Source organism: Filicampus tigris, chromosome 10, assembly GCF_054856515.1.
Source record: "Filicampus tigris isolate MCC_2025a chromosome 10, RoL_Ftig_1.0, whole genome shotgun sequence".
Classification (NCBI taxonomy): domain Eukaryota; kingdom Metazoa; phylum Chordata; class Actinopteri; order Syngnathiformes; family Syngnathidae; genus Filicampus; species Filicampus tigris.
The window spans coordinates 8,231,876-8,257,373 of NC_141226.1; the positions used below are offsets into that span (position 1 = coordinate 8,231,876).

The 25,498-nt window shown below is 39.6% G+C and overlaps 1 protein-coding gene across 1 annotated transcript in view; it reads left to right on the forward strand.

The window, feature by feature from the left end:
• gpr158b (G protein-coupled receptor 158b) overlaps positions 1–25,498 on the forward strand; it is a 56,397-nt gene that overhangs the window by 27,285 nt on the left and 3,614 nt on the right. Inside the window, exons 4-12 of the mRNA XM_086043757.1 lie at positions 2,633–2,844; positions 3,848–3,916; positions 8,827–8,936; positions 10,389–10,627; positions 13,116–13,254; positions 20,063–20,168; positions 22,496–22,642; positions 22,963–23,206; positions 24,881–25,437. Coding sequence (XP_085899883.1) covers positions 2,633–2,844; positions 3,848–3,916; positions 8,827–8,936; positions 10,389–10,627; positions 13,116–13,254; positions 20,063–20,168; positions 22,496–22,642; positions 22,963–23,206; positions 24,881–25,437 — 1,823 coding nt within the window. The remainder of the gene's footprint in view (positions 1–2,632; positions 2,845–3,847; positions 3,917–8,826; positions 8,937–10,388; positions 10,628–13,115; positions 13,255–20,062; positions 20,169–22,495; positions 22,643–22,962; positions 23,207–24,880; positions 25,438–25,498) is intronic.

Here is a 25,498-nt window from a genome sequence, read left to right on the forward strand (position 1 = left end):
AATTGCAAAATTCAGGATGGAGTAATTAATATTCTTGCTTCTGCAGAAATCTTAAAATATGGTGTGCAGAATTCAATCCCGAGCCTTTACACCACATGTTTCTGAAACAAATGGAATATAAATTGCAGAATTGGTCAGGGCATTACAAACAGCAAAGTGTATGGCAGCAGCATGACAACTACGGCAAATTTTTCTTGAAAACTTTCTCGATAAGGTTAGGTTGGGTTACAGACAGGCGCGTTACCAGAGGGGGGGCATGGTGGTCAGTGCCCACCCACAGACACACTCTGCCCACCCAAAGAAAACCGGATGTAGTTCTGATGAATGGAAAATCAAAAATCAAAATCAAATCAACTTTTATTTGTTCATCCCAAATCACAATAACAGTTATCTCAATTAAGGAGAAAACAAAACACCTTTTAAGGTGCAATAGCCCTACGCTGGATTTGGAACTACTTGAGCATTGTAGCACTTTTTTTGCCCCCTAGGTAAGACTAATGCCCACCCACACCTGGCATCCTGGTAAAACCACTGATTACAGATAATATAATTTGCTTGGACGACAGTTTACAAACAAATTCTCAATTTGACAGCAGACCATATACTGTCTTTGCTTGAACAATTTTACAACATACCATGGTGTCATGGTTTATTCGCCTGACTTCCGTCTAGCTGGTGTTCAATTCCCACTCAGTGGTGGTGTAAATGGACTGTAAGTGTTAAAGGTTGTCTGCCTTTCCCCTTATAGCTCCAGCTTCCCACAACCCTGAACAGAATAAGCCGATGGATGAATGGACAATGTATCATTAACTCTCCTGATCATGTCCTGGATTCAAATGAGTGCATTTGCACTCTGACACATTTGACTGAGAGCACTGCAGTGTCCTCAGGCAGGAAGCTTGGCTCTGATGAGCGAAATAATCAAGCGGCTGCAGGGTTTCTCATCTCTGACTCCAGCGATATACTGTGCCCCTGAGGCCATGATATTCTAAGCTGCAGCTTTATTGTAATGCAGCATGATATGAGGCCTGAGGTCTTTAGGCTCATTCTGTGAAGAGACACTCTATTAAGAATCACATTGGTTCAGTCTGGCTCACAGGTCCTGGGAACTGTCTGCTATATTTGTACACAACTGAAGTTGAGACAGATAAGATTGGGCTGGAAAAACGATTTCGCATTGTTTCCTAGCAACAGGGCAAAAGGGCACAGGGGTGAGGAAAAGATGCAGCATGTGATATCAAATGAGTTAATCAGAAACTCTGCACATCATTTGGACAACAATGCATATACCGGTAGTTTGAATATACAGTACTGTTTACACTGCATTGTAAATTGACCCCATGAAAATGGTAAATATTTTGCATACAAGTTGGCCCGTATATGAATATTTGGGGCATAACTCTAGGTTCAGGTCTAGTTTCATCAACATCATGTGCTAAAAAGGTGGTGACAATACTTACAGCAGGGGTGCTCAAGACCAGTCTTCAAGAGCCGCTAACCAGCCTGTTTTCCATCTCTCCCTGCCTGCAACACACCTGATTCAAATGATCCGCTCATCAGCAAGCTTTGCACAAGCCTGATAACGATCGTGATCATTTGAATCAGGTGTGTTGCAGGCAGGGAGAGATGGAAAACGGGCTGGATAGGAGCTCTTGAAGATTGGACTTGAGCACCCCTGACCTACATTATAGAATATAATGCCCAAGTTTATCCATCACTGTTGTTGTTGTTTTTATCTCTAAAGGTGATAAAATATCGGGGAATTTCGCATTATTTGGGACGAGAGATTTTTTATATTTTCCATCTTTTCTTCATCGGCCAACATATTGTGCAACCTAATTACTGCTTTTGCATACAAGCATGAAGAATCACATAGGAAATATAAGTTTAGCCTCCTTTTGTGTTGCAGGTCAAATTGACCCGTTTGGAAAATCTAAATTAAAAAAAAAAAAATTAATTAAAACATTGTCTCCTTTTCATTTTTGCTTTTTTAATATAAAAAACCTGCATTGCACTACATGATATTTTTTTGAAGATTCAACGGTAGAGCGGATTCTATTGTATGTACATTGTTGTTAATAAATGAACATAATAGGAGGGTTTATCCAGCACATTTTTTCAAAGGTGCTGCAAGATGATCGGTGAAGAAATTAGAGGATTTATGTCAGATTTAATAGACTAACTCCTAATCTGGCCTCAGCAGACGTGTTGCCAAAGGAATCCGTTTTATTTCTGTTTTTTTAATCTATAACCCACAGAACACTTTCAGATATGTAGAAAAAGCAATCTGGGGGAACAGACTTGAAAAAATCCATTCAAACATGAGTGATTAAAAATGCAGTGTGTCAATGCTTTATTCCCTTCTCTCTCATCATTCCCAAATTAAATCTTCTACTTTTGTCATTGTTCAATGCTGTGACATTTTGATTTATTGGATTAGTGAATGCTTCTCATTAAACAAATCAATTAAAGCCAATGCACTCATTGAAGTGTCACTTCAAATGCAAACACAAATTACTCTGCTCACGGAAATAAAGTAAATCAAACGAATGAGGCAAAATCCTCACAAGGCCCTTGTGTCCATGAACTCATGGATATTTAAATGTGTGACTAAGCCCTCTTCTGTTCTCAGGTAAGGTACAGGGCTCTCACAGAGACGACATTTCTGATGTTGCGAGTAAGTGCCTTCCTTGCCGGGTGGGCTGTCCCTACTGCAGAGACAACACACCATGCCTGGCCCAGGAGGACAGCGGGCTGCGGCTTGCTGTGGCCTCCTTCCAAGGTCTGTGCATGGTGCTGGACTTGGCCAGCATGGTGGCGGTCTACCACTTCAGGAGAAATAAGGTAAGCGGATATATTATGCTGCGTGTCAGATCCCTTTAACTGTACCTGCCTAGTTACAGTGACCTACATACATGTGCCTACCTGTACTTAACTATAGCGGCCAATCTACCTTTCTAAACATACCTATACAGTACCTATATGTTTTACACATACTGAATTTTCTACCCACATACATATGTATGCAGCTTTAGCTACCAAACTACAAATACCAAGTGAACTGGGTCAAACAGCTTCGAAGCATGTTGATCAATACAGGATGGAATTTCTGAAGTGTGTAACGAAGCGTGATTTGTTATAGGAAAATGACATCATTGATGAAGTATGAAAAGTCGCTGTTTTGAGATGTGGTTCACATGTTGGCATAATTAATTAACCGATTAGGAAAAGACGATCTCTGTTGGAGATTAACCCCCCCTAAAAAGTGTTCCCATGTATGACAACGCTTTGACTAGATGTCTTCAAGATATTACTCATCATATGCCTGCATGCTATAACTTATTATGAATATTCAGAAGCTGTTTTTATTCCAATTCCACGTTTTTATTCTTCTTCAGTCATGTTATATTTGAAGTTATGACCTCAGTTTTTTTTTCTTCTCAAGTAACAAACTTGTTTGATTTAGAAGTGCGACAACTCACAAAAAACAACATTGGCAAAACAGTTTATTATAAGTGTAATAATAAGTCAAAGTTAAATTTAAAATATAATTGCCATCCCTTTCAATAAGATGAAGGTGCCAGTACTGGAAGAAATAATATTCCTGAACAAAATCATCTGACCATCACGACAAATACCTATCGACATGTACTTAACGTTACATACCTACTTTACCTATCTACCTACCTAGTTAACCATCTTTTGTACTTAAATATCACCTACTGGGTAAGATGCCACCCCACCTACACCTATCAAATATGTTTATTATATCGATATGATATTAGTGTACATTATATTACGCTACAATTATTGCTCCTGACAAGCCGACTCTCTTTCCTCCTGACAGAGTATCCGCACTTCTGGATTCATTCTACTAGAAGCAATGTTGTTTGGAGCTTTACTGCTGTACTTCCCTGTAAGTAGATGTACTTTGTAATTTCCACTGCTCATCCGTCAGTAGGGTATTGCTATTTCTTTTCATTATTCGCCCAAAGCTATAATGCTAGTGTGGGTTTGTATGTGTGTACGGGATCTGTTTTTTTTTTTGTGTGTGTATGGGATCTCACAGTGTTACCATTTTTCCCAGATGCTTTTTTTTCTTACTTTATTCTTGCCCTCCTGGGGGTTAAGATCAGTGGATGTCATTAATATTTGTTAACTGTGGGCAATGTGAAGCCCTTTTAAACTTTTCTGTGATTAAAGACTATACAAATAACTTTGACTTCATTTGACAAGCATGCAAAAAAGGATCCAAGGAATATACACTGCAATAACCGTCTCATGGTAAAGTTCTTGACAGAATTTTGAAAATATGGAAATTCAGATAAGTTGTTCTGAAAGTGAATTTCAATACGTTGGCAGCTCTGATAGTGATGGGTCAAAACGTGCCGAGGCTTCGAAGCGTGAATTTCCGAAGCACGTATTGCAGCGTGATTCATTATAGGTCATTGATGACATATGAAGTGGTTTACATGTCGGCGCAATTAATGAAAAGACAAGGAATGTTGTGTTAGTTGTCCTGATGGAACTTGCCCAACTTCCCGTGAGAAATACGTTTATTCAAGGAGTTAAAAAAAAAAAACGTGAAATATATTAAGTAGTAACTGGTGCAACACCATGTAACTCATACTAACGTAATAACTTACTATGAAACTCTGAAGGTTTTTTTAAAATTACCGGTACATTTTTAAAATAGTTTTGTTGTTCCTCAGTCTTTTTTGGTGCTACCTCATTATTTGAAGAGTTTTTTTTCTCTCAGGTGACAAACAGGTTTGATTTAGAAGTGCAGCGACACCTCACTGAACCCAACATTGGCAAAGTTGTTCAGTATGAATGTAGTTATAAGTCAAAATTGAATTTCATGGAAACATGAAAGACACAACGAAAAATTAAGCATTTAGCATAAGCGATGAGATATATACGATTTATATCAATCATATTGCCTTGTTTCAAGAAGTGGGCCTGCATGGAACATATTCTTGAATAAAATGTTTGGGTTGACTTCCGCTTTAATGGAATGAGGACTACATTACTTAAATTGAACAACCTTTTATTTTATTTAATTGATTGATTTAAAAAATGCATGAAGTTAGTGAAATGCTATGCACTGCCTGGTAAGAAGAAACAATTTGGCAGAGAAAGAACAAGCATATTTGCCTAGATTCGTGAAATTTAATTTTGCTTGGATTTTATTCGCTGCAATGTATTTGCTGCTTTCACTGCATGGAAAAAGCTGCGTTCAGTAATACATATGCAAACTTCAGGCAAACCTGCTTTTTGTTAGAGGTATTAGGATGTATGCAACAATGTGTTATGTTATGTCTGTGTACATGACCTTCACACGTCTGAAGACTGACTTACCGGGTAAGCGTTTCGCCTGTTCACACTTTCGTTTTTTTTTTTTAGGAACAATTCTGTTCTGTTTTTACCTCTTAAGTTTACTAATCTGGCATTTTACCACTTTAATAATTAACACGTAAAGAAGACACAGCAGTAAATATTTGCATACATATCTGAAATTATTATTGAAGAAAATGAATGCTAATCAGAAATATCAGCAGGCGTCAAACTAAATGCTAATTAATTCCCTTTGATGTCAGTATCTTTTATTCCCGTGAGCATGCACTCTGAGTATGTCTCAACTTTGCCAGGCTTTGTGTTGTCTACATGTAAGCACCTGTGGGTGAATACCAGTGTGCATCATTCACATATGCAGCACACTTAAGCTTCTTCACAGTGTACCTGAGGTGCTGCCTCACATCCTGAGCTTGGAAACAGATGGCTGAAATTTCCACAATACAAGGAGATCTGAGGGGAAACTGGGGATCCTCCCTCTTCAAATACCTCTTGAAGTATAAAACGTGGGTTTGACGTTTGCTGTTTTTATTCTGTAAACGAAAAGGAGCTTTACAACGTTCAGCACTAAAGACCTGTGCTTCTTTTTATATTTCCCGGGCGTTATCTTGCAAAAGACAGTAAGCATCTGTTATTTTTGATGCTGCTGCAGTTCACCCTCACGTGACAGGATATTCAAGATGAATTGGAGTTTGCAGCCCTCCATTCTGTTCCCCCAGTTGCATAAAATATACCAAAAATAGCTTCCCCCAAATATGCTTCCAATCTCTTATGTGCACATCGAGGAGGCCCTCTCACTCAGCTCTTTGCTCTTTTTTTTCTTCACTTCCTATCATCCTGGTACCTTTTAAGTATGTCTCTACCTTTCCCCAGGTTCTCCTTTAAAGCATTTCCCTCTTCATCTCACCTTGATGTCTGCCTCCTCGCCCATACAGTTACACAGAAAATACAGTTAGTGTCTTTTCTGCTGTCTTCACAAGCGTCCTCGGCCAAGCATGGTACAGCTGCTGCGTTCTGGTGCTCAATGCATTTTTAAACAGTCCATCAAGTTCTAGCAGTGCTTGTTTTAAAAATACAGTACATCTGCTGATTAATTGATGGAGGAGGCACGGTTGGTTGGGTGCAAACCAAAGAGGGCCACCGCTCCTTCTGGGTGACATAAAAATGTGCCTTTTTTATTGTGCAGTCCCCTGTGACTGAGAGGATTTAGGTAGCACTGCGGAAAGGGCGTGACACTGTTTGTCCGCTTGACTCTCCGCATGTTTGTGTTTGGAGTAGACAGAATGAAGCTTGGGCAATGAGTGAGTGTAAGAGACTGTGAAGATTCATTTTTTTCGTTAGGAGTAATAAGTGGAGTGATCTAATTTTGCCTGCTATTTGCAAAGGTGACTATTGTTGTGAGTCAGTCATGTGATAAAAGGGCTGCAGTGGAGTGGCAGGTTGCTATGAAGACAGAGGAGATGAAGAAAGGGGCCATGCAGGATGCAAATGCAAACAACAGGTTTGTATGAGGCACCCACAAACAGGATGAGTAGGACAACCACAAAAACATAATAAGATTTTTTTGGATTGGTGTTTTTTTTTTTTTTTTTTTTTTTTTTGTTCCCTGTGGGCCTCAGTCTGTTATGTTCCCGGTTCTGTGCCTGTGTGTGTTTCTTTTTTCAGTTTCCTGGGTGGCGGAGCCTCCTGGGCCACGCCTGCTGATAATGTTAGTCGGCGAGGTTTACAGGCACAGTGACTGAACGGAGATATCCGGTTTCATTGACACCGCAGTGACTGTTATGACGACCACTATTGATACATTAAGTTCACAATTAGATCAGGCTAGATGCCGGTTGCAAGATCTTCAGCCATGTCATCATCTCCTGCAAATACGTGAACCTAATATTCTACACCTGTGGCCAGTTCATTCATCAGTGTACTTTAATTTGGTATTTATCATGAGTCTACTCACTGACAAGGCTGCAGCTTGGTCGGTAAGAAATGCAAAGCCAGCAGTATGTCGATCAATATCAGACTTCCTCTCAGAGGTGAGGAGTGTTTTAGGAAACGGGTGTTTTTTTGCTGGACTTAACTCAAGGCGAATTTTCCATCACTTCATCTCCTTCTGCATTTTTGCTGCTCAGAATGCATTCGGCGATGTTGCAATCTGCAGCATATTCCGGCGGGGATTAAATACACAAATCAAGGATGATCAGGCCGCTTGAGATGAGTCGTCTGGCTTGGATGTTATTGTCTTGTGTTGTGATAACTTTTGATATTGTTTTCATTGTTGAAAAAGCACATTTAAGAACCAGTGAAGCACATAAGCCATTACTAAATATCCGCCATTGCTTTCCTTTGCTTTATTGATGCTTAATGTGTGCCTCTATCAGAAAAAAAGGTGCGAGAGGAACCATCACGTCAAGCATTGAGTCAACTGCAAATGATGATAATGATAATATACACATGATGTCAAAAAATACTTGGGCACATACTGTACAGTAATATAGGAATATACTTATGTTATCACACGTAGAAAATGAAAAGTGTGAAGTGTTCACCATTGTGAATGTTCACATTCTGGTAGCAGACATGGCATGCTGGATTAACAACATGCGGCTAAGAGATGACAGCAGGAGGTGTGAGGCATGAGGCCAAATTGGTCTCTTATTTTCACCTACTGGAGACTCGCCTTCATGTTCATGTCATATTCCTTTTGCGTGAATTTGACAGAAACACAACTGAAACGGAAGTGAGCAGGGAAACAGAATGTATGTGTAAACCTCAGGGGTTGAATGCATACCATTTTACGTGTTGAAATGATAACTTTAGGATTAAATTCCCATTTAGCAGAGGGATTTTACCTGAAGGTGCAGCTCCATTAAAAAGCTTTGCATAAAACACACACTGTCGCAACAAAAGGATAAATGACTTTATGTTTGCCTTGTTGGGAGTATTTTCTCCTTTTCTTACAAATAACTTTGGTGTATCGCTATGCGTATAGTAATTGTTCATTAAGAATTTGGTTTGATAATGTAAAATGAAGTTCACTGGCTGAAAACAAAAGACTTCATGTTGATTCAGTCAAGTGGCAAGTCAAGTCAAGTTAGTGAGTCCTCCTCAGACTTCTCAAGTTGAGAGTTTGAATCGGGGTTCTGACCTTTTTGTGCGGAGTTTTGGAACTCCATCGTCCGTTCTTGCTTGAATTTTCTCCTGGTGCTCTGGCTTCCTCCCACAGTCCAAAACATGTTTAGTAGGTTAATCTAAGACACTAAAGTGTGTACAGGAGTAAATATCGGCGGGAATGGTTGTGTGTCTGTATGTGCAAACTGGATAGCTGCCGACTAGTTCAGTGTGTACAGTTTATAGTTTGTAAATTTGTCCCATAGTCAATAAAAAAAAGTCTTGATTTAAATTATTGATGTTTCATGATGCTATTAATACTGTGCATTTTTTTGACGGTGTGGACTGTGTTGTACCTCCCTGCAGGTTATGATACTGTACTTCCACCCGAGTGTGTTCCGCTGTATCCTCCTGAGATGGGTTCGCCTGCTGGGTTTCGCCATCATGTATGGCACCATCGTCCTCAAGCTGTACAGGTAAACTAACAGAACCTATTATCATCCTATTTTCAATCAGAACTTATGTGAAAATATTGTTTGAATCCCAAACTTTTGCAGGATCTCCATCAAAACAGCAAATTAAAATTTTCACTTTTCTTTTTTGTGTATCTACTTTTGCAATCTGAAGTCTCTACTCAGACACGCACTTGTTTCTGTGAGTGCTTCGAAGACAGGAACAAGAGGTCAGCCCGGTCACAGAGTTCTCCTGGTAAATGTACCAGTTTGATAATCCTCCGAGCAGGCTGTTTGGCTGTGAAGTGCGCCCTGGGGAAAACCTCTTGCAAGCTGCTCGTTATGACTTTAACTGTTTGTATATCTGCAGCAGTTGATGATCTTATCTCTTCCACCATATGGCTCCTCGTCTCCTCATTTTGGCTGTGGAATGTTGTACTTTTTTATTCCCTTTACATAGATGCATTAACATTACATGGATGCAGTGAAGAGGGCAAATACTGTGAGTAAAACGTATCCACCAGCTGAGCCTCATGTGAAATTTCCAATTAGTTAAATCCTTATTAGTAAAAAAGCAGATGTATTTTTCTCTAATTTAATTCCTCCTTCAACAAGTAATCCCACTGGCGGTTCTAGACAGTTTTACCTGGGGTGGCAAGTGAGTTGCAGGAGGTTCAGTAAGGGGGACGGAGGTTCTAACCGCCTCACACGTACACAAATGCACATGCACACATACAAACACACATTTTAGGTTTGATTTTATGCATTCCCTGGCAAGTTTTATGCATGTCACGTGAATTACATATCTTAATGTTGAGCTAGCCCAGTCTGTGTCCATTTCTCAACTAGGGTACCACCAACGATTATTTTGCTAGTCAACCAGTCACCGATAGTAGTTGCAATTAGTCGACTAATCGGATCATATGTAAATTGCAGCACATCGCACCAGCAAGCATCTGCTCTTACATAATGCTCATTAGTTTACCGTCTGAATTCTTTAAGGCAGGGAACTGGAGAGTTTTCGAGAGCCATATCCTGCCTGTTTTAGATCTCTCTCTACTCACACCTGATTCAATCGATCAGCTCATCAGCATGCTCTAGAAGCCTGAAACGATCCTGATCACTGAAATGGTCACCAGTCAATTGCCTGGCACACATAGTCGAACAACCATTATTCATAAGACAATTTTAGAGTCTTCAATTAACCTACCATGCATGTTTTGGAATGTGGGAGTAAACCGTAATACCCGTAAAAACCCCGCACAGGCTCGGGGAGAACATCCAAACTCCACATAGAAAGGCCAGAGCACAGATTTGAACACAAGACCTCTGCGCTGTGAGGCGGATTTGCTAACCAGTCATCACCGTGCTGCTTGCAGTGAAAATCTATTAAAAAAAACCAACTGAAATGAATGAGCGCTAAGGACCTGTTGACAAATGTGTGACCACTGTTGTCCTTTGTCTCCTCTCGCTCAGAGTGTTGAAAGTGTTCTTGTCACGTACGGCACAAAGGACACCCTACATGACCAGCTGGCGGGTCCTGAGGATGCTGACAATAATCCTATTGGTGGTGTTGTGGTTCCTGGTGGCCTGGACCTCTGCAGTGTGCCAGAACCCTGAGCTGAGTCGGGCCTTAATCACAGCCGGCCTCTCGTCGGAGGGGCTGCAGTTTAGTATGTGTCTGCTGGACCGGTGGGACCTCATGATGGTTGTCGGTGAGTGAGTTCAACATTGTAATGTACGAAGTGTGTGGAAATGCAATCAGTATGTTAATTCAACATCAGTTTAACATCCAGTGGATTCTTAGTGTTTTATTCGTTAGTTAAAACAACATTGTAAATGTACTTGAACACCCCAAATATTGTTAGCATAAAATGTCTTTGTCAACCGGCAAGTGCCTGTCCTGGCTTCAAATCTCGGCCCATGTGAAACTTGTAGTTTCTCTGCGTGCCTGTGTGAGGGCACTTTTGCTTCCAACCACATTCCAAAAACAGGAATGGTTGGCTAACGCAGGGGTGGGCAATTACGGCCCGCGAGGGCCAGTATCCTGCATGTTTATGTCACCCTGGTGCAACCCACCTGATTCAAATGATCAGGATCGTTTTTCAGCTTCTGCAGACCTTGCTGATTATATGATCATTTGAATCAGGTGTGTTCCAGCAGGGAGAGTTGGAAAACAGGGAGAATATTGGCCCTCGTCGGAATTGCCCACCCCTGGGCTAACGTGTGAATGGTTGTTTGTCCTCATGTTCACTGTGATTGACTTGCGACCAGTTTCTGAGGAATTCTCACAGAATGGGTGAGTAATTATACTCGCTTTCGGTTTCGGGCTGATCGTAGCCTTATTTCATTGCAACGGCTACTTATAAAGACTCCCAGCCACTGATACTTAAGGAAACAAATGACAATGACTACAAGTGATATCGGTACTCAGTCTCGTTAAGTACTCAAGAGCGAACACTTAGTCTAAAAAGAAGTGGCATCAAACATCCCTAGAATCCTCGGTTTTTTGGAAAAGCATGGCCTGCTGACAGTTAACCTATAATGTCAGGTAATGCTGCTTTCTTACTTGAAGGTGAAGTCAACCCAAAATTCTTCTTAACAAGAATTTGTTCTATTCAGCCCCACTAGTCAAAACATGGCGTTCTGATTAATATTAATATGAGTTAACCAGTAAAATCCGCCCGTTTTTGTCCATCTCAGGCAGTGGCCATTTTGCCACTTGTTGTTGATTGAAAATAACATCACAGATGCTCAGGGCTCAGGTAACGGACCAATCATGGCTCAGCTTCAGAAAACAGGTGAGCCCGAGATTGGCTGTTACCTGAGCCCTGAGCAACTGTGATGTCATTTTCAGTCGACAGAAGTGACAAAATGGCCGCCCCTGAGATGGCTAAAAAGGGGTGGATTTTGCTGCTTAACTCATATTCCACAAGCACAATATTAATCAGAATGCCATGTTTAGACTGGTGAAGGCTCATATAGAACATATTATTCCAGAAGAATTTTGGGGGGTTGACTTCCCCTTAACTAGAATGCATTATATGCCTTACTTTGTTAATTAATATAATACTGTAGGAGAGGGAAAGAAGAAGAGAATAGTGAAGCCCTGATGATGAAAAAGAAGACGGTGTCAGAATCTCACACACGAGGGACTTTCAATGGAATGACTGACGCTAAATACAACAATCTCACCATATCTGTATGCGTGCAGTGTGTGCAGGACAGGAAATGAGGGACCCTGCTAGTTGCTATGACAACCATTGAGAACACACTAATGTGTTGAGGCTATGCTTCGAACAGGAAGTCCCCTGCAATGCTACTTCTGAAAACTCTTGACTGATGTCGTACTCGGAAAATTACCTCAGTGATTTGGCCTATGTTGTAATGTTGCCAACTCTCTGCTAGACGAAAACAAAAACATTTATTTCTTTATAGACAGATGAGTAACAACAATAGTCTTGAGAATAATAGCAGAAGACAAGCATTGGTTTGATTTGTCGTGCTTATCATCCTACAAGACTCCCTATGCACCCTGAGACTTCGTAGCATGTAATTTGATGATTTATAGACCAGATCCATTCATGACTATTAATAGACTCTAAACTCTGAAAAGAGGGGGCTGTTTATGGGCTGTTATAGAGCTAATGGTAGACTTAATAGTGCCGTTTAGCATCTGTAAACCATAAATGAAGACCTTATAGTCCCTGCTCTTTTGTCATTTTCAAAATGTCATTTATACAGTAAGTCTTAATTGTTTTCGCTTTGGCAGATTACTAGACGTGTAGATAGAATGCAGCGACTCCAAACGTGGAGCTTTCAAATATATATTTTATATGTGTTGCTAAAATAGACCCAAATAAAATAGAGTTTGCATGCTCGTGTGCTTTCAAGTTTTCTCCAGGTACTCTTGCTTCTTTCCAAATTCCCAAAACATCTAAAAACAACAATTGATGACTAAATTCACCATAGTGAGGGTGAATGGCTGTTCATTTATACGTGCCCTGTGATTTACTGGCAACCAATCTAAAAATGTATCCGAAAAATTCGAAAATTGTTCCTCAAATGAAGCAAAACTGCTCTGCAAAGGAAAAAAAAATTAGAGCCTTCACATTTTGAAACAACTGAATTAATCTGGAAAATCCAGTAAACAGAGTGGAAGCATTTCCATTTCAATCCAATTGCATTTCTTTTTCTTCTCAGCGGAGTTCCTATTCCTGCTGTGGGGTGTTTACCTGTGCTACGCTGTCCGAACGATTCACTCAGCCTTTCATGAACCACGCTACATGGCAGTGGCCGTCTACAATGAGTTACTCTTATCGGCCGCCTTCCACATCATCAGGTGGGTACAGAAAGCTGGAATGATACCAAATTCTATCAGACCAGACACCCTTGAAAGAAGGTTAATAAATTGGAAAAACAATATTGTCAAACACCAAAGTCTGAAACAGTCCATTCCAAGAAGCTGATCAGATTTGTTAGGCACCAGTCGACGAGTAACTCACTAGAGCTAGCAGATAAATTTTGCTATCTGAATTGAAAGTATCTGTCTATGCGATTGTACGTCGGACAATCAGAAAATGTGTCCTATGACTGTCTAGATAGAAATCTGTTCAATAATAAGACCTCCCCACTAACCAGAGATGGGGATTCCGTCCCAGGGATGGGTTTGTGTTCTCATTTCTGATGAAATGTAAGGACAGAAGTGTTTTAAAAATGACAAGGACAGACATGGACAGAGGACGATTATTTTTATGAATGAGGATGGAGGGACAATGACGGAAAGGTGCCCAGGTCGCGGACAGAGGACGGACCGGTATAATAGTGTAAAGTGATCATCTCTGCGACCTACTTTGCAAATAGACGCGACCAAAACATGATGGTGAGTTTGTGGTAGGCTTGGTCACCTGCATACAAATATCACAAATTTGAGCTAATGTTTAATTGGTGAGGAAGTCATCTTTTTTGAGGCCTTGTCATCTGATGGTCAATCATTTAATTCACACAGATAATTCCCTTATGCTATTTTGCTCAATGGTGCAGTTCTGTAAACATACATGTACTTTTTCCCGGTACCTGACGACCTTTAATATGCTGTCTGATCCCTGACATCGTAATTTCATGAATTTGAAAGCTGTGTTCCTGCATGTTGCTTTTTCATCTCACCTCTTACACCTGACTACGAAAACTGAGGGTGTCGTACGTACAACCTGAACATCTTTTACTTCTGCTCATTCATCCAGGTGGCTACCTGTGTCACTGGAGTGTCACTGCTTTGACTGTGAGTCATCTTGCTTAAACTGAACCTCCTGTACGTATACAGTAATCCCTCGCTACTTCGCGGTTCGAGATTCGCGGCCTCAGTGCATGGCGGGTTTTCAAAAAGTGCTCATCAAAAATAAAAATGAAAAAATACAGCCATATTGCGGAAAGAAGATTTTTTTGAAGAAGTTTCAAAGAGATAGTTGACTCGAAGGCTTTGTACATACCCATGTGGCCATTAACCGCGATAAACAGGGGATTACTGTATAGTATTTTTTCGCAGTCTTCTCTGAACCAGTTGTTGAGGTTCATCCTTATTCTGAAATTAGCCATGAAAAAAATCACATTCATACATCAAAAAAGCAAAACTCATACACTCTGTTCCCTTGGTGCTGACTAAATGCTGTAATTTTTTTTGCAACATATCTTGCATTACATTTCCTACATTGTGGTTGCACTGCATCAATAAGGCTTCAATAACTTGTTTGCAATGAAAACATTAGTCATCTCTGTACTAATTCACCAGTATTTGATTAGTTAAAACCGATGCATTTTTTAAAATTTTTAATTAGAAATGTCAACACTCAGTGTAAAAAAATATTTACAGTATGAATGAAAAGTCCACACAAGGTACTTTGATGAATGTTTACCCGTCTCCCAAACCAAAGAATAGTTTACCTTCCCATCCACCCTCTTATTAATCTTTGTTGGTACAGTTTACATCCTTAGTATATGGGATCCATATTCTCTAGTATTTTTTTGTCCTTCTCCCTTAATCTGTTTATCTTTCAGCTATACACGATTCGTTGTTCAATTTATTATTGGTTTGTACTTTTGTCCTTTTTCGTAAAGTTCTTCAAACCCTCTTTTTGTTTCCGATTGATTGAGTTCAAATTGGCAAATTGACCTTGTGTCTGTTCAATCAACCAGTCCTTATTTAGTGGTGATAAATCTTTTAGAAGCTTTTAGTCAAAACAATTTCATTTGTCACACATTCTCCAACAAAAACTGTGATTAGAAATGTTTTACACGAGCAGAATTTCAATGTAATCATCAGAGCAAAAAGGGAAAGATTCTTTTAATCCATTAAGAAGCTGAAGGGTCTAGCGGACACACATTCATTATTGTCATCTTCATTGTGGTTATAAATCAAACAGTTCTCACTTGCTGAGGGGAAAAAAAAACTTTAAAGTGTTTTGGTTCTGGTTTGACTTCTCCAGAGATAAGACTGTTCAGCATGTGATTCACACATACAGTGTATGTATAGCAGTGGTCCCCAACCACCGGTTAATTGGTATCAGGTCCCACAGAGAGACAGACGCAAACAAAAATTTGATTTTTTTTTCTATGGCACATATACATCGGCCCCAAAATACCCCCAACTCTGTCAATTACCTTCCAATATAAATCGTACTCTGTGATTACAAGAATTGTGATATTTTTGATCATTTTGAATTGTGATATTACAGTGACCAGCTATGAGTATAAGTGTGGTGTAAATGTGTGTGTGACAGCAGCCGAGCAGAGTCCAGCTTTCGCTTCTCTACGTTGGTTTGCAATTTGAAGACGTAAACAGAAAGGAACAGAAAAAAGAAATAAACAATGACCGAACGCTGTTGCTGGCTGCCTTCCTTCAACCCGGAAATTGATTTTTTGGGGGGGCAATTTCAGAGCAGTACATGAGAGGAACAATTAGCTTACACACATAGGCAGGAGCAAAGAATTGAGGCTGCCTCTGCATCAGCATCTAATTGAAAAAATATTGATTGTGAAGTGCTATATTGTAGCGTAGAGGTTTGGAGTTGTTTCGAGGTGATAAATATCGGAAGATAAAGATACCCGTCCTTCTTGCTTTAGTAATAAAGGTATTCATCCTCAAATATGCCAAATGCCTCTCTCTTCGCTATTGCCACACATAGTTATATGGCTTTTTTGTACATCATTTTGCCACGTGATGGTGTTAAAAGGTGGATTATGTCACTTAAATCCCCTAGGCCCAGGTCAGAAACTCACCACTTGCCACTGCTATTGATTGGACGTTGCTCAATCAACAATGGTAAATTTTGTTTTAATTGCAGCTAATCAATAATCATCACAGTCATTTCTTTTCTGCTGACTTGTGGTTAAAAATAATCAGAGGTCATCGCTATAATTGTGGATTACTGTAAAATGATGTTCAAATTAAGTACATTTATTCAGCCTTTGTGATGTACTGAGTATTAATCCACTGCATACCAATTGTCGCAGAGCAGCTCATTAACTCTAATGCATACATTAATTTAAAATAACATAGAATATTGATAAATGGCAATGCAATTCAATGACTTACCATAAGATGATTTTTGCTCTCACTTGTCATTTTCATTTTGTATTGCAAATTTCACCAATGAGCCTTCTTCTGACCTAAAGATGATAACGGTCCTTGATAAAGTAATAATTTCACCCATAGGATGACTGAGTACTTTGTCAAACCGCCGCGCCAATCACTTAGTATTGGACGTGCAGCTCGGGTCGTTATGTATGACATGTTTGGGCTCGGCATGGCTCAGTGGTAGAGTGGTCGTCTCCCGACCCAGAGGTTGGGGGTTCGATCCCCGGCCATTGTGACCATGTCAAAGTGTACTTCAGATACTGAACCCTCAGTTGTAGGCAAATGAGGTAACAGTGTGAAGTGCTTCGAGTATCGAAGGTGGAGAAGCGCGATACAAGTGACACCCCATTTACATGTTTCTAAACAAAGACTTGTCAAATGCTCAATTTGAGCTTTAATATTATGAGGTATGATTCCTTGTGGTTTGTTTGGTAATGAAATGCGACCTTAGTGGCTCCCCCTGTAGTTTGTCGATCACCAACTAAAACGAATGCCTTCAGTGCGTACCCCATCAGTTTACTATACAATACTAAGTGGGTACACCCTTCAAAAGTTTGGAAATATTTTTATTTCATTTTTTATATTTATTTGTATTTTTATTTATACTAAAATTGTATTTTATTATTTATTTTTATATTCATTTCATGGGACAAGATTGCTTATTGGCCACAATTTGGACATTGTCACTTTGGGTGTACTCACTTTTGTATCCAGTGGCAGTAATACAGTTTATGCTGTATTACAAGCTGTACTGACCACTTTACACTGTACAGAATGTCATTTCATCGGTGTTGTACCATAAAAGGATATAATCAAATATTTTCACAAATATGATGGGTGCATTCACTTTTGTGTGGTACCATATATCCAACAAGTTTTACAACCAATTGGATGACATATTAATATTGTTGATTTATCAAGCAGAATAACCTGTATTGTAAGTCTGAAGTGTTATCTGGTTGATTTGTGAGTGTGCAAGTGTGATAAGTAACTTTTGTGGACAGCTCAATAAAAAGCATAGGAGGAGTTGGAGCACTTTCAGTTTACTGAAGTACAAAAAAAAAAAAACATGCACAACTTTGCTACCAAAGTTGAAGTGCAAGCACACTGCCCAAACAAGACAACGGGCAAGGATGCCCCACAGCCGCTGACAGGAGCCTTGGAACTAAATGTAGCAGAACTAATGAGACAACAAGACACATGTGGGAGAGCACAGCGCAACATAATGCAGTGATCTCATTGGATAGAAACACAAAGGAAGGGGGCAAGACCCAGGCTTTTGGCATTTTGCTTGGCATTTTATTTTGCAACCGCATTATTCATTTTGTCCTCTCCATAGTTCATGGGATTTTGGAACATGAATAACAATGAACAATAAATGCATGAACTGTTATATTTGCAACATCTGAAAAACCAAACTACACTTGCATGGAAGATCATAGTACAGTGGTATACAAAATGTTGTGATGTAGGATGTCCTGGCCATCATTTTTGAAAGCCAACATACAACATACATTTTTTTTAAAAGTTTTTCACCTGTTTAGTAAACATCACCTACCACTAAACCCTTACATTTTGACACCGTACCTCATTTAAAATACCCTCAATGTCATTCTTTCACCCTGAAATTTGTTGACTAAGAAAAACAAAGATTTTTTTTTAATTATATAGGGACCTACTAGCACAAAACAGTTCACTTGGTTTAGATTTAAGAAACTAAGATACAATATATACTTACTGTACACTACATTTTCTTGAATCTGCATTATAAATGCCCTCAAATTATGTGTAGCTTATGGAAATGGGAAATAGTATATATTATTATATAAATATATGTCAATTTACAGATCAGGAATAAAGTTCCTTAGCAACGTATACTTATGTGCTAGTATTATTATGCTAAAAGTTTGAATAATATATAAATAAAGTATAACTTTTCAAATATTTTGAGAAATCATATATAAGGGAGTTGGTCAAAATTAGTAGGTGAAAACGCTAACTGAAGCCCGTTAAAAATGCTAGGTGGAGCGGCCTATAGGCGATTACGATTTCGGCTGGCCGGACAAAAAGGCGGATAGATGGACGGCGGAAGGGTACCCCGGCTGCAGGCGGAAGGTGATGAATGGACCGGGAAATTTTTGTAAAATGCCCAGCTCTGCATACATACATACATACGGTACATACTGTACATACAGTACATACATACATACATACATACTTACATACATATACATGATGATTTTGCTGCACCCTCTCAAATAAAATAAAATCTTTCGGGGTATTGAGGTAAGAAATTCACATCAGTTCCAGCTAGACGTGTTCTTTATTTCTTTTTGTGGTCTTCGAATCCAAATAGTAAAAATCCATCATTTTCACATAGGCTAGATTGACAGGTAAAAATAGAAGATTATATAGACAGAAAAAAATGGGCTTCACACTATGCTTATTCCAACTATTTTTTAAAGTTTCCCGTTTATCATTTATCGCCTACAAAATGGGCATCCATCATAGGCGGATAGGCGGACCAGTCCGTCACAGAGGCGATATGCCCAGCTCTGGAAATGCCCCGACACTCTGGACCATCACATTTATCAAAGTAAATGGGTACCCTTACTGTAAGTTGTTCGGATATCAGCTATTATTTCTCTTTTTACTTTTACTCACATGTTTTTTGAAGCTGACCCATGGTTGGTCATTAGCAGAGCCGTAAGCAAATGTAATGTCATTTTGCCACAGCAAGTGGCAAAATGGCTGCCCCCTGAGATGGACAAAAATGGGTGGATTTTACTGTTTAACTCAAATTCCACAAACACAATGTTAATCAGAATGCTGTGTTTAGACTAGTAGGGCTGCATAGAACATAATATTGTAAAGATTTTTGAGGGGGTTTTACTTCTTCTTTAAATTTTTGCTGTGGTATCATGTCAGTATCAGTATGTTACTTTATGCAGGTATAGTATCAACGTCAGAATTGGGTATCGTGTCCAAACTATTGGTAATCGTGTTGAAGTGGGAGCTTAAAATAGTCTCGGGAACATTTTCACCACATTTGCACAGTTCCCACAGAAAGAGCACCTGTTTCTCTATGAATGGCCATGGGCGAATGGGAAAAGACTGAAAGCTAAAACAGCAAAAGATTGATTATATGTTATAATCGAAACATGAGGAATAGAAGTCCAAATTAGAGAATATATATATTCAAAATGGTCTAAAACAAAACATTTTTGCCTAAGAATTTGTTATCCATTTACTAATGTTAGACAGGCTATTAATACATTTTTAAATATATCTGTAGTTCATAATTTGCTATAGACAGCTATGTACTGTAGTATGTGAGCGTTAAACGCATACAGTCTTGCTTTGTTTACCGTTGATGTGGATAAAGAAGAGAAATGCTGTGGGTTCTTATTGATGTCTGGCAGACTAGAATTCACAGACTGCAAGAGCTCTCAGCTCATCTCACTTTTAACTTTCAACTTCGATACTGTGGCTGAACAGTATCTTTGTGTTCCTGCAGGTTCTCTATGGCGCCCAGCCTTCACCCTGACTGGATGCTGATGCTGGTCTTCGCTCACACTCACCTGACTGTCACTGTGACTGTGGGAGTGCTTCTTGTTCCAAAGGTATCGCTCCATTATCTGCAGTTAATGAGCTGTGCCCACCTCTGGTTCAGCAGATTGTAAGTCTTAGAGGCTCTTTGGAATAGTTTTGTGTAATCCTTTATTGCATCTTAATCATCTTAGGTTCCTATACTGAAAGGTTCTCTCCCTAAGGGTAATGACTCCTATAATCAACACATACAGATTTACAAAATGGCTGATGCTGTATTGCAGCTTCTAATCACGACAGTTCATTAATCTGCTTTCGCTCATGTAATAGGAGAAATGTGAAACATACATTCACAAAAGTATAAAGAAGCACATTTGCGGTCTGTGACGTAAACCTATTCAAATGGCGTTAGTCATTATTGTAATTTCGCTAAGCACTCCCATGGGCATCTTTATATGCAATCTCTTACGTCTGATGAAAAACATTTAATCGCCCCGCTGTGTGATAAACGCAGTACACCATCAACGTTCCTACTTCTTTCATTCGGTCTTAATTAGGCTCCTCAGACATTTGAGTCAGTCGAGTAGGCCGGGATAATGAAGCACAACGGGAGGGTGTTAAGCTCACATGGCGTCTGTTTCTCAGTCTGGCCTAAATATTGGGTCTCCCTTTGTTGTTGCTTTCACTGCTCAAGCAAAACTAAATAATTAGACCATCATCTACTACCTTTATGTGACTGAATTCTGTGTACATTGAACCTCAATTTAACTGACTAACTGGAGGGAGGGGTTATCCAACTGTCCAATTGAAGTACTTTTTTATTGTGGCTTAAAAACACCCAATACAATACAACATTTTTGAAAATAAATATATAAAAAGAGCTTGAAACTATTTGAAACGTTTTCCAAATTTGGGTTTTGGGGTGGGGTAATGGCGTGTAGTGGGTCACTCAACCAGCGACGTCAGTGAGCTTCTTTTTCTTAACCTCTGTTACGATATGATTCCATCGACATGTGCTTCAAAAAAAAATATCTCTATACTGTATCCAAAATAGAGAGACAAAAATGGAGGTGATATCCGATTGGACAAAAAAAATCCAACATTCACACTCACCACCACTGCTATTCTATCATTCCCACCAGTCAATCAATTCTCCTCCGACCTCTTCCTTGCCTAAGGAATTGATGTCCATTACTATTTTTTGCACCATTTCTATTTTCACACCATTCTGCGCATGCAATACATTGTTGTGTGTGAAATCCCAGTAGATCAACAGTAGGTTTCCATGTAATTGGCTGATATTTGTAGATGCATGCAGTATGTACCACAGCCGTGGTCACTGAGTTTAAACTCTCTTTAGGCCAAACTAATAGACCTTATGCATGGCAACACATTGAACATTTCCAGTAGAAAGTTCAGCTTGCATAAAATGTTTCTGCAGTCCCTTTGTTACTAGTTTCTGGGATGCCACCTGACTGAAAAAAAAAAACTATGTTGTGCTTCATTTTAGAGTACTTTGATTTCCACCCCCTAAAAGAACCTGTATTTTCCTGACAGTGCAAGATTGCAAGAAAATGTATTCAGTTGGTTTGTTTTTGACTTTTTCTAATATTTAACCCTTAGATGCACGAGTGACTGTACCCTACACTCTTTCATAAGCGGGTCAAAATTGACCCATATTAGAATTAATGTGTTTTTATGCAATTTTTGTCATTTTGGTTAAGAATAATCACTTGTATAGTATTTACTATTATATTTAGGACCACACAACAACGATTTCATGTTTGAAATATCATTTTGTCACTTGCTGTGGCAAAATGACATTACATTTGCTTACGGCTCTGCTAATGACCAACCATGGGTCAGCTTAAAAAAACATGTGAGTCAACTAAAAATGACATCACACACTCTCAGGGCTCAGGTAACGACCAATTATAGCTCAGCTGCAGAAAACAGGTGAGACATGATTGGTCGTTATCTGAGGCCTGAGGGTCTGTGATTTTGCTGCTTAACTCATGTTTTATATCAGTCAATTGCTTTGTTTCAACTAGTGGGCCTGCATAGAACATATTCTTGAAAAAAATATGTTTGCCTTCGCCTTTAATGAAATATTGTCTGTGCCCTTGTCCTGGCAAATATGATTTGCAGAAATGGCTCATTTGTCTAAGTAGACCAAATGTAATTTCAGACGGGAAAGCTCTTTAATTTCCGAATATAAATCTCACTAACGTGTTTACTGCAGGAAATGATTGTTCTGCGCCGTCACACCTCAGATTACATTCATGGATATTTTTGACCTAATAATTACAAGTGCAAAAAGTGCTCCTTGCCAAACAAATATTGTCTTTGTTTTTCTTTCTGGAACTGTGTGGTTATAGTGTCATGGTTCTCTCTGTCTTAGTTCTTGTCCAAAGGGACTCAGGCTCGGGATGATATTGCCACTGAGGCCTATGAGGAGGAGCTGGACATTGGGAGGTCTGGTTCGTACCTCAACAACAGCATCACCTCAGCCTGGAGTGAGCACAGCTTGGACCCGGAAGATATACGGGTGAGAAAACACACAAGCATGATTTGTTGGTTACACTTGCCTTTTCTGCTACTTCAGAATGCTGAAGAAAGTTTCAGAACAAGACGAATAGTTTAGCATAGTAGGGATTTACCATGTCAGACTTCACAGAAGATCTGTGAACTCAATGTATTTTTACTCCCATTGACACTAGGCTCTGTTTAGTCATCTGGAAAAAAAAAATCATTTTTTTAAATAAAAAAAGATAGTTGTTGCAATGGCAATAGTTGTATATAGCAGTAGAAATGTGCTGTACTGTTTGTATAGATGCATTCAGATTGATGCACACTTTCCTTTCTCAGGATGAGTTGAAAAAACTCTACACTCAGCTTGAAGTCTACAAACGCAAGAAAATGCTCGCCAACAACCCTCACCTCCAAAAGAAACGCAATTCCAAAAAGGGCCTCGGTCGTACCCTGATGAAAAGAATCACAGAGATCCCAGAGACCATGCACATACACCGCCAGTGTAGCAGAGAAGATGGCAGTGAACATGGTAGCAACCGCAGCACTTTGAGGAGAAACCACATGGAGACGAGTCAGCACGGTAAGATCTAGGACTTACTGTAGTCATCTTTAAAACATGACTTAGCTATGTTTATGTTCATAAAAATGGTGCAATATAGGCAGCTACATTTGACTGCTGATTGACCCTCGATGTGTTAATATTAAAAAAAAAAAATCCCCGTGGTAATTAACGGAAAGAGTAATAATTGTGTCAAACTGGTTCCATTATAAAACCTTTATTAATAACTTTCAAATCAATCTACCATATTTTTCGGGCCATAAGTCGCACCTTTTTTTTCATCGCATGGCATGTTTTGCGATTTATAATCATATAATTATTAGAGCTTTGACCGGCATCGTGAAATGAAATCCCAATTCCACAATCACGTTGACTTTCTTTTGCCGGTTGGAAAAATATTTTTGCTGCATTATTGCCAGCGGCCAGAATGTGGCGGTAATACACCGAAAGTATTTCTCAAGAAATGAAAAAGAAAAAGAAATAGTAGAAGTAGTAGAAGTAGTATTCGCGCATTATCGCTGGTGGCCACCTGTTTTATAGCATGCTCGACGGGAGCATGCAATTGAGGGGCACAGGGGTGCAAGTGTGGGTATTGGGATTTAGCCTTATAGTCAGAAAAATACGGTACTTCTTAACAGTGTAACTACTCTATTAGGCATGAAAACAATAAAAGGCACCTTGTTATATTGTGCAACAAATGTGATATACATTGTGATCTACATTCCATTCTTGGTCCATTTATCAGCAATATTCTTTGCCGTACTGTCAGAACAGTGACCCACAGAGCTGGGCATTTTGCTAAAAATTCCCGGTCCGTTTATCGCCTTCTGTCTACAGTGTGGGTACCCTTCTGCCGTCCGTCTAGCCGCCTTTTTGTCAAGCCGGACCAAAATGTAATCGCCTATTGGTCGGTTCGACTATGATTTTAAACAGGCTTCCGTTAGCGTTTCCGTCAACAAATTTCACCGCACCCGAGACAGATTTTGGTACTTTGGCCTCCTTGAAGGTATGTATTACATAACCAAAACTCAGTGAGTTGTAAAAAAAAAAAAAAAAAAGTGGTCAAAACATTGAGCTACCTGTTAACATAATGCCAGCTCTGTTTTAGGAATGAAATGGAGACAGTGACCTTGTAGGCATCCTGTAAATGGTGCATGTAAAATTCAATTGCAAGACTGCACGCTGCAGAGGCTACAAATCCAATTCTTGTCAAGATATTTCAATCTTGACTGAGTAAAGGCAGCCTACAACTGGGAGGCACTAAATGTTTTGCTGCTAATATATCAACTTGGGGTGTGTGTCTTTCTAATAATAGACAATTTCATATGTGTTGGGTTCAAGGACAGTTTGATTCAGTGGGATTACTACTTGATCAGTTAGAGAGGGTGTGATGCGATGAGTTTCTTGTTGTCATTTTAAAATATGAATGAACTTGTCCGTAGTTTATTGGAAATGTGACATTTCCTTAATTTCTCCAATAAAAGACAACTTGTTACGTATCTCGATTTATAAGAGCCATTAGATCAAGCACAATTCGATGCACTCACATCTTTTACATCAAAACAGATTTTCTGATTCAAATCATTTTTTTTGTTTCACCCCAAATAGCAATCTATAAATTACATCATATTGAACTATGAGCAAGATTTTTTTTACAAATGTCAAGAATCTCCCTCTCTTTGAATCTCCCTTTAGGAAAACCTCGAGAAGATTCGCTCAAGAACAAAGTCATAAGCTTGCAGAAGTCGCTGAGCTATGATCATGTTTGCGACCAAGATGATGAAACTGGAAGTCAAAGTGGCTCGGCGGCAGAGGACAAAATGACTCCGGTGGGAAATGGCGGGGAGGGTTCTCTTCTTGGTTCCCTTATTGGCCGCAAACATTGCAAAAAACAGCTGGAACCAGTTGCCCCGACATCAAAGCTGGAACCAGCAGAGTCCACTGAGTCAGTTCCACTCTTCTGGAAGTCGGCAAGCGTTCACAACCTAACACATGAAAAGAAACCTGTGCACCTGCGCACCTCCATCATGCAGAAGTCTCTCAGTGTGATTGCCAGCGCCAAGGAGAAGATGCCGGGGCTCAGCAACAAGACACAGAGTGTGGAGGATGCAAGCAAAAAAGGTCTGAAGGGGCAGGAGGGGAGGATGTTGTCAGAAGTGGATGAGGCTCCTGAACATTTTCCCAAAATGATCGTCAGCCAGTCCGTGGAGTATTCCAAGACGCCTATGAAGATGGGCATCATGAAGCAGCAGGTACCTTTTTAATGTTTGAGGTCTCGCAAATGTTTGGGGCATTTCATGTTCATTCAATTTT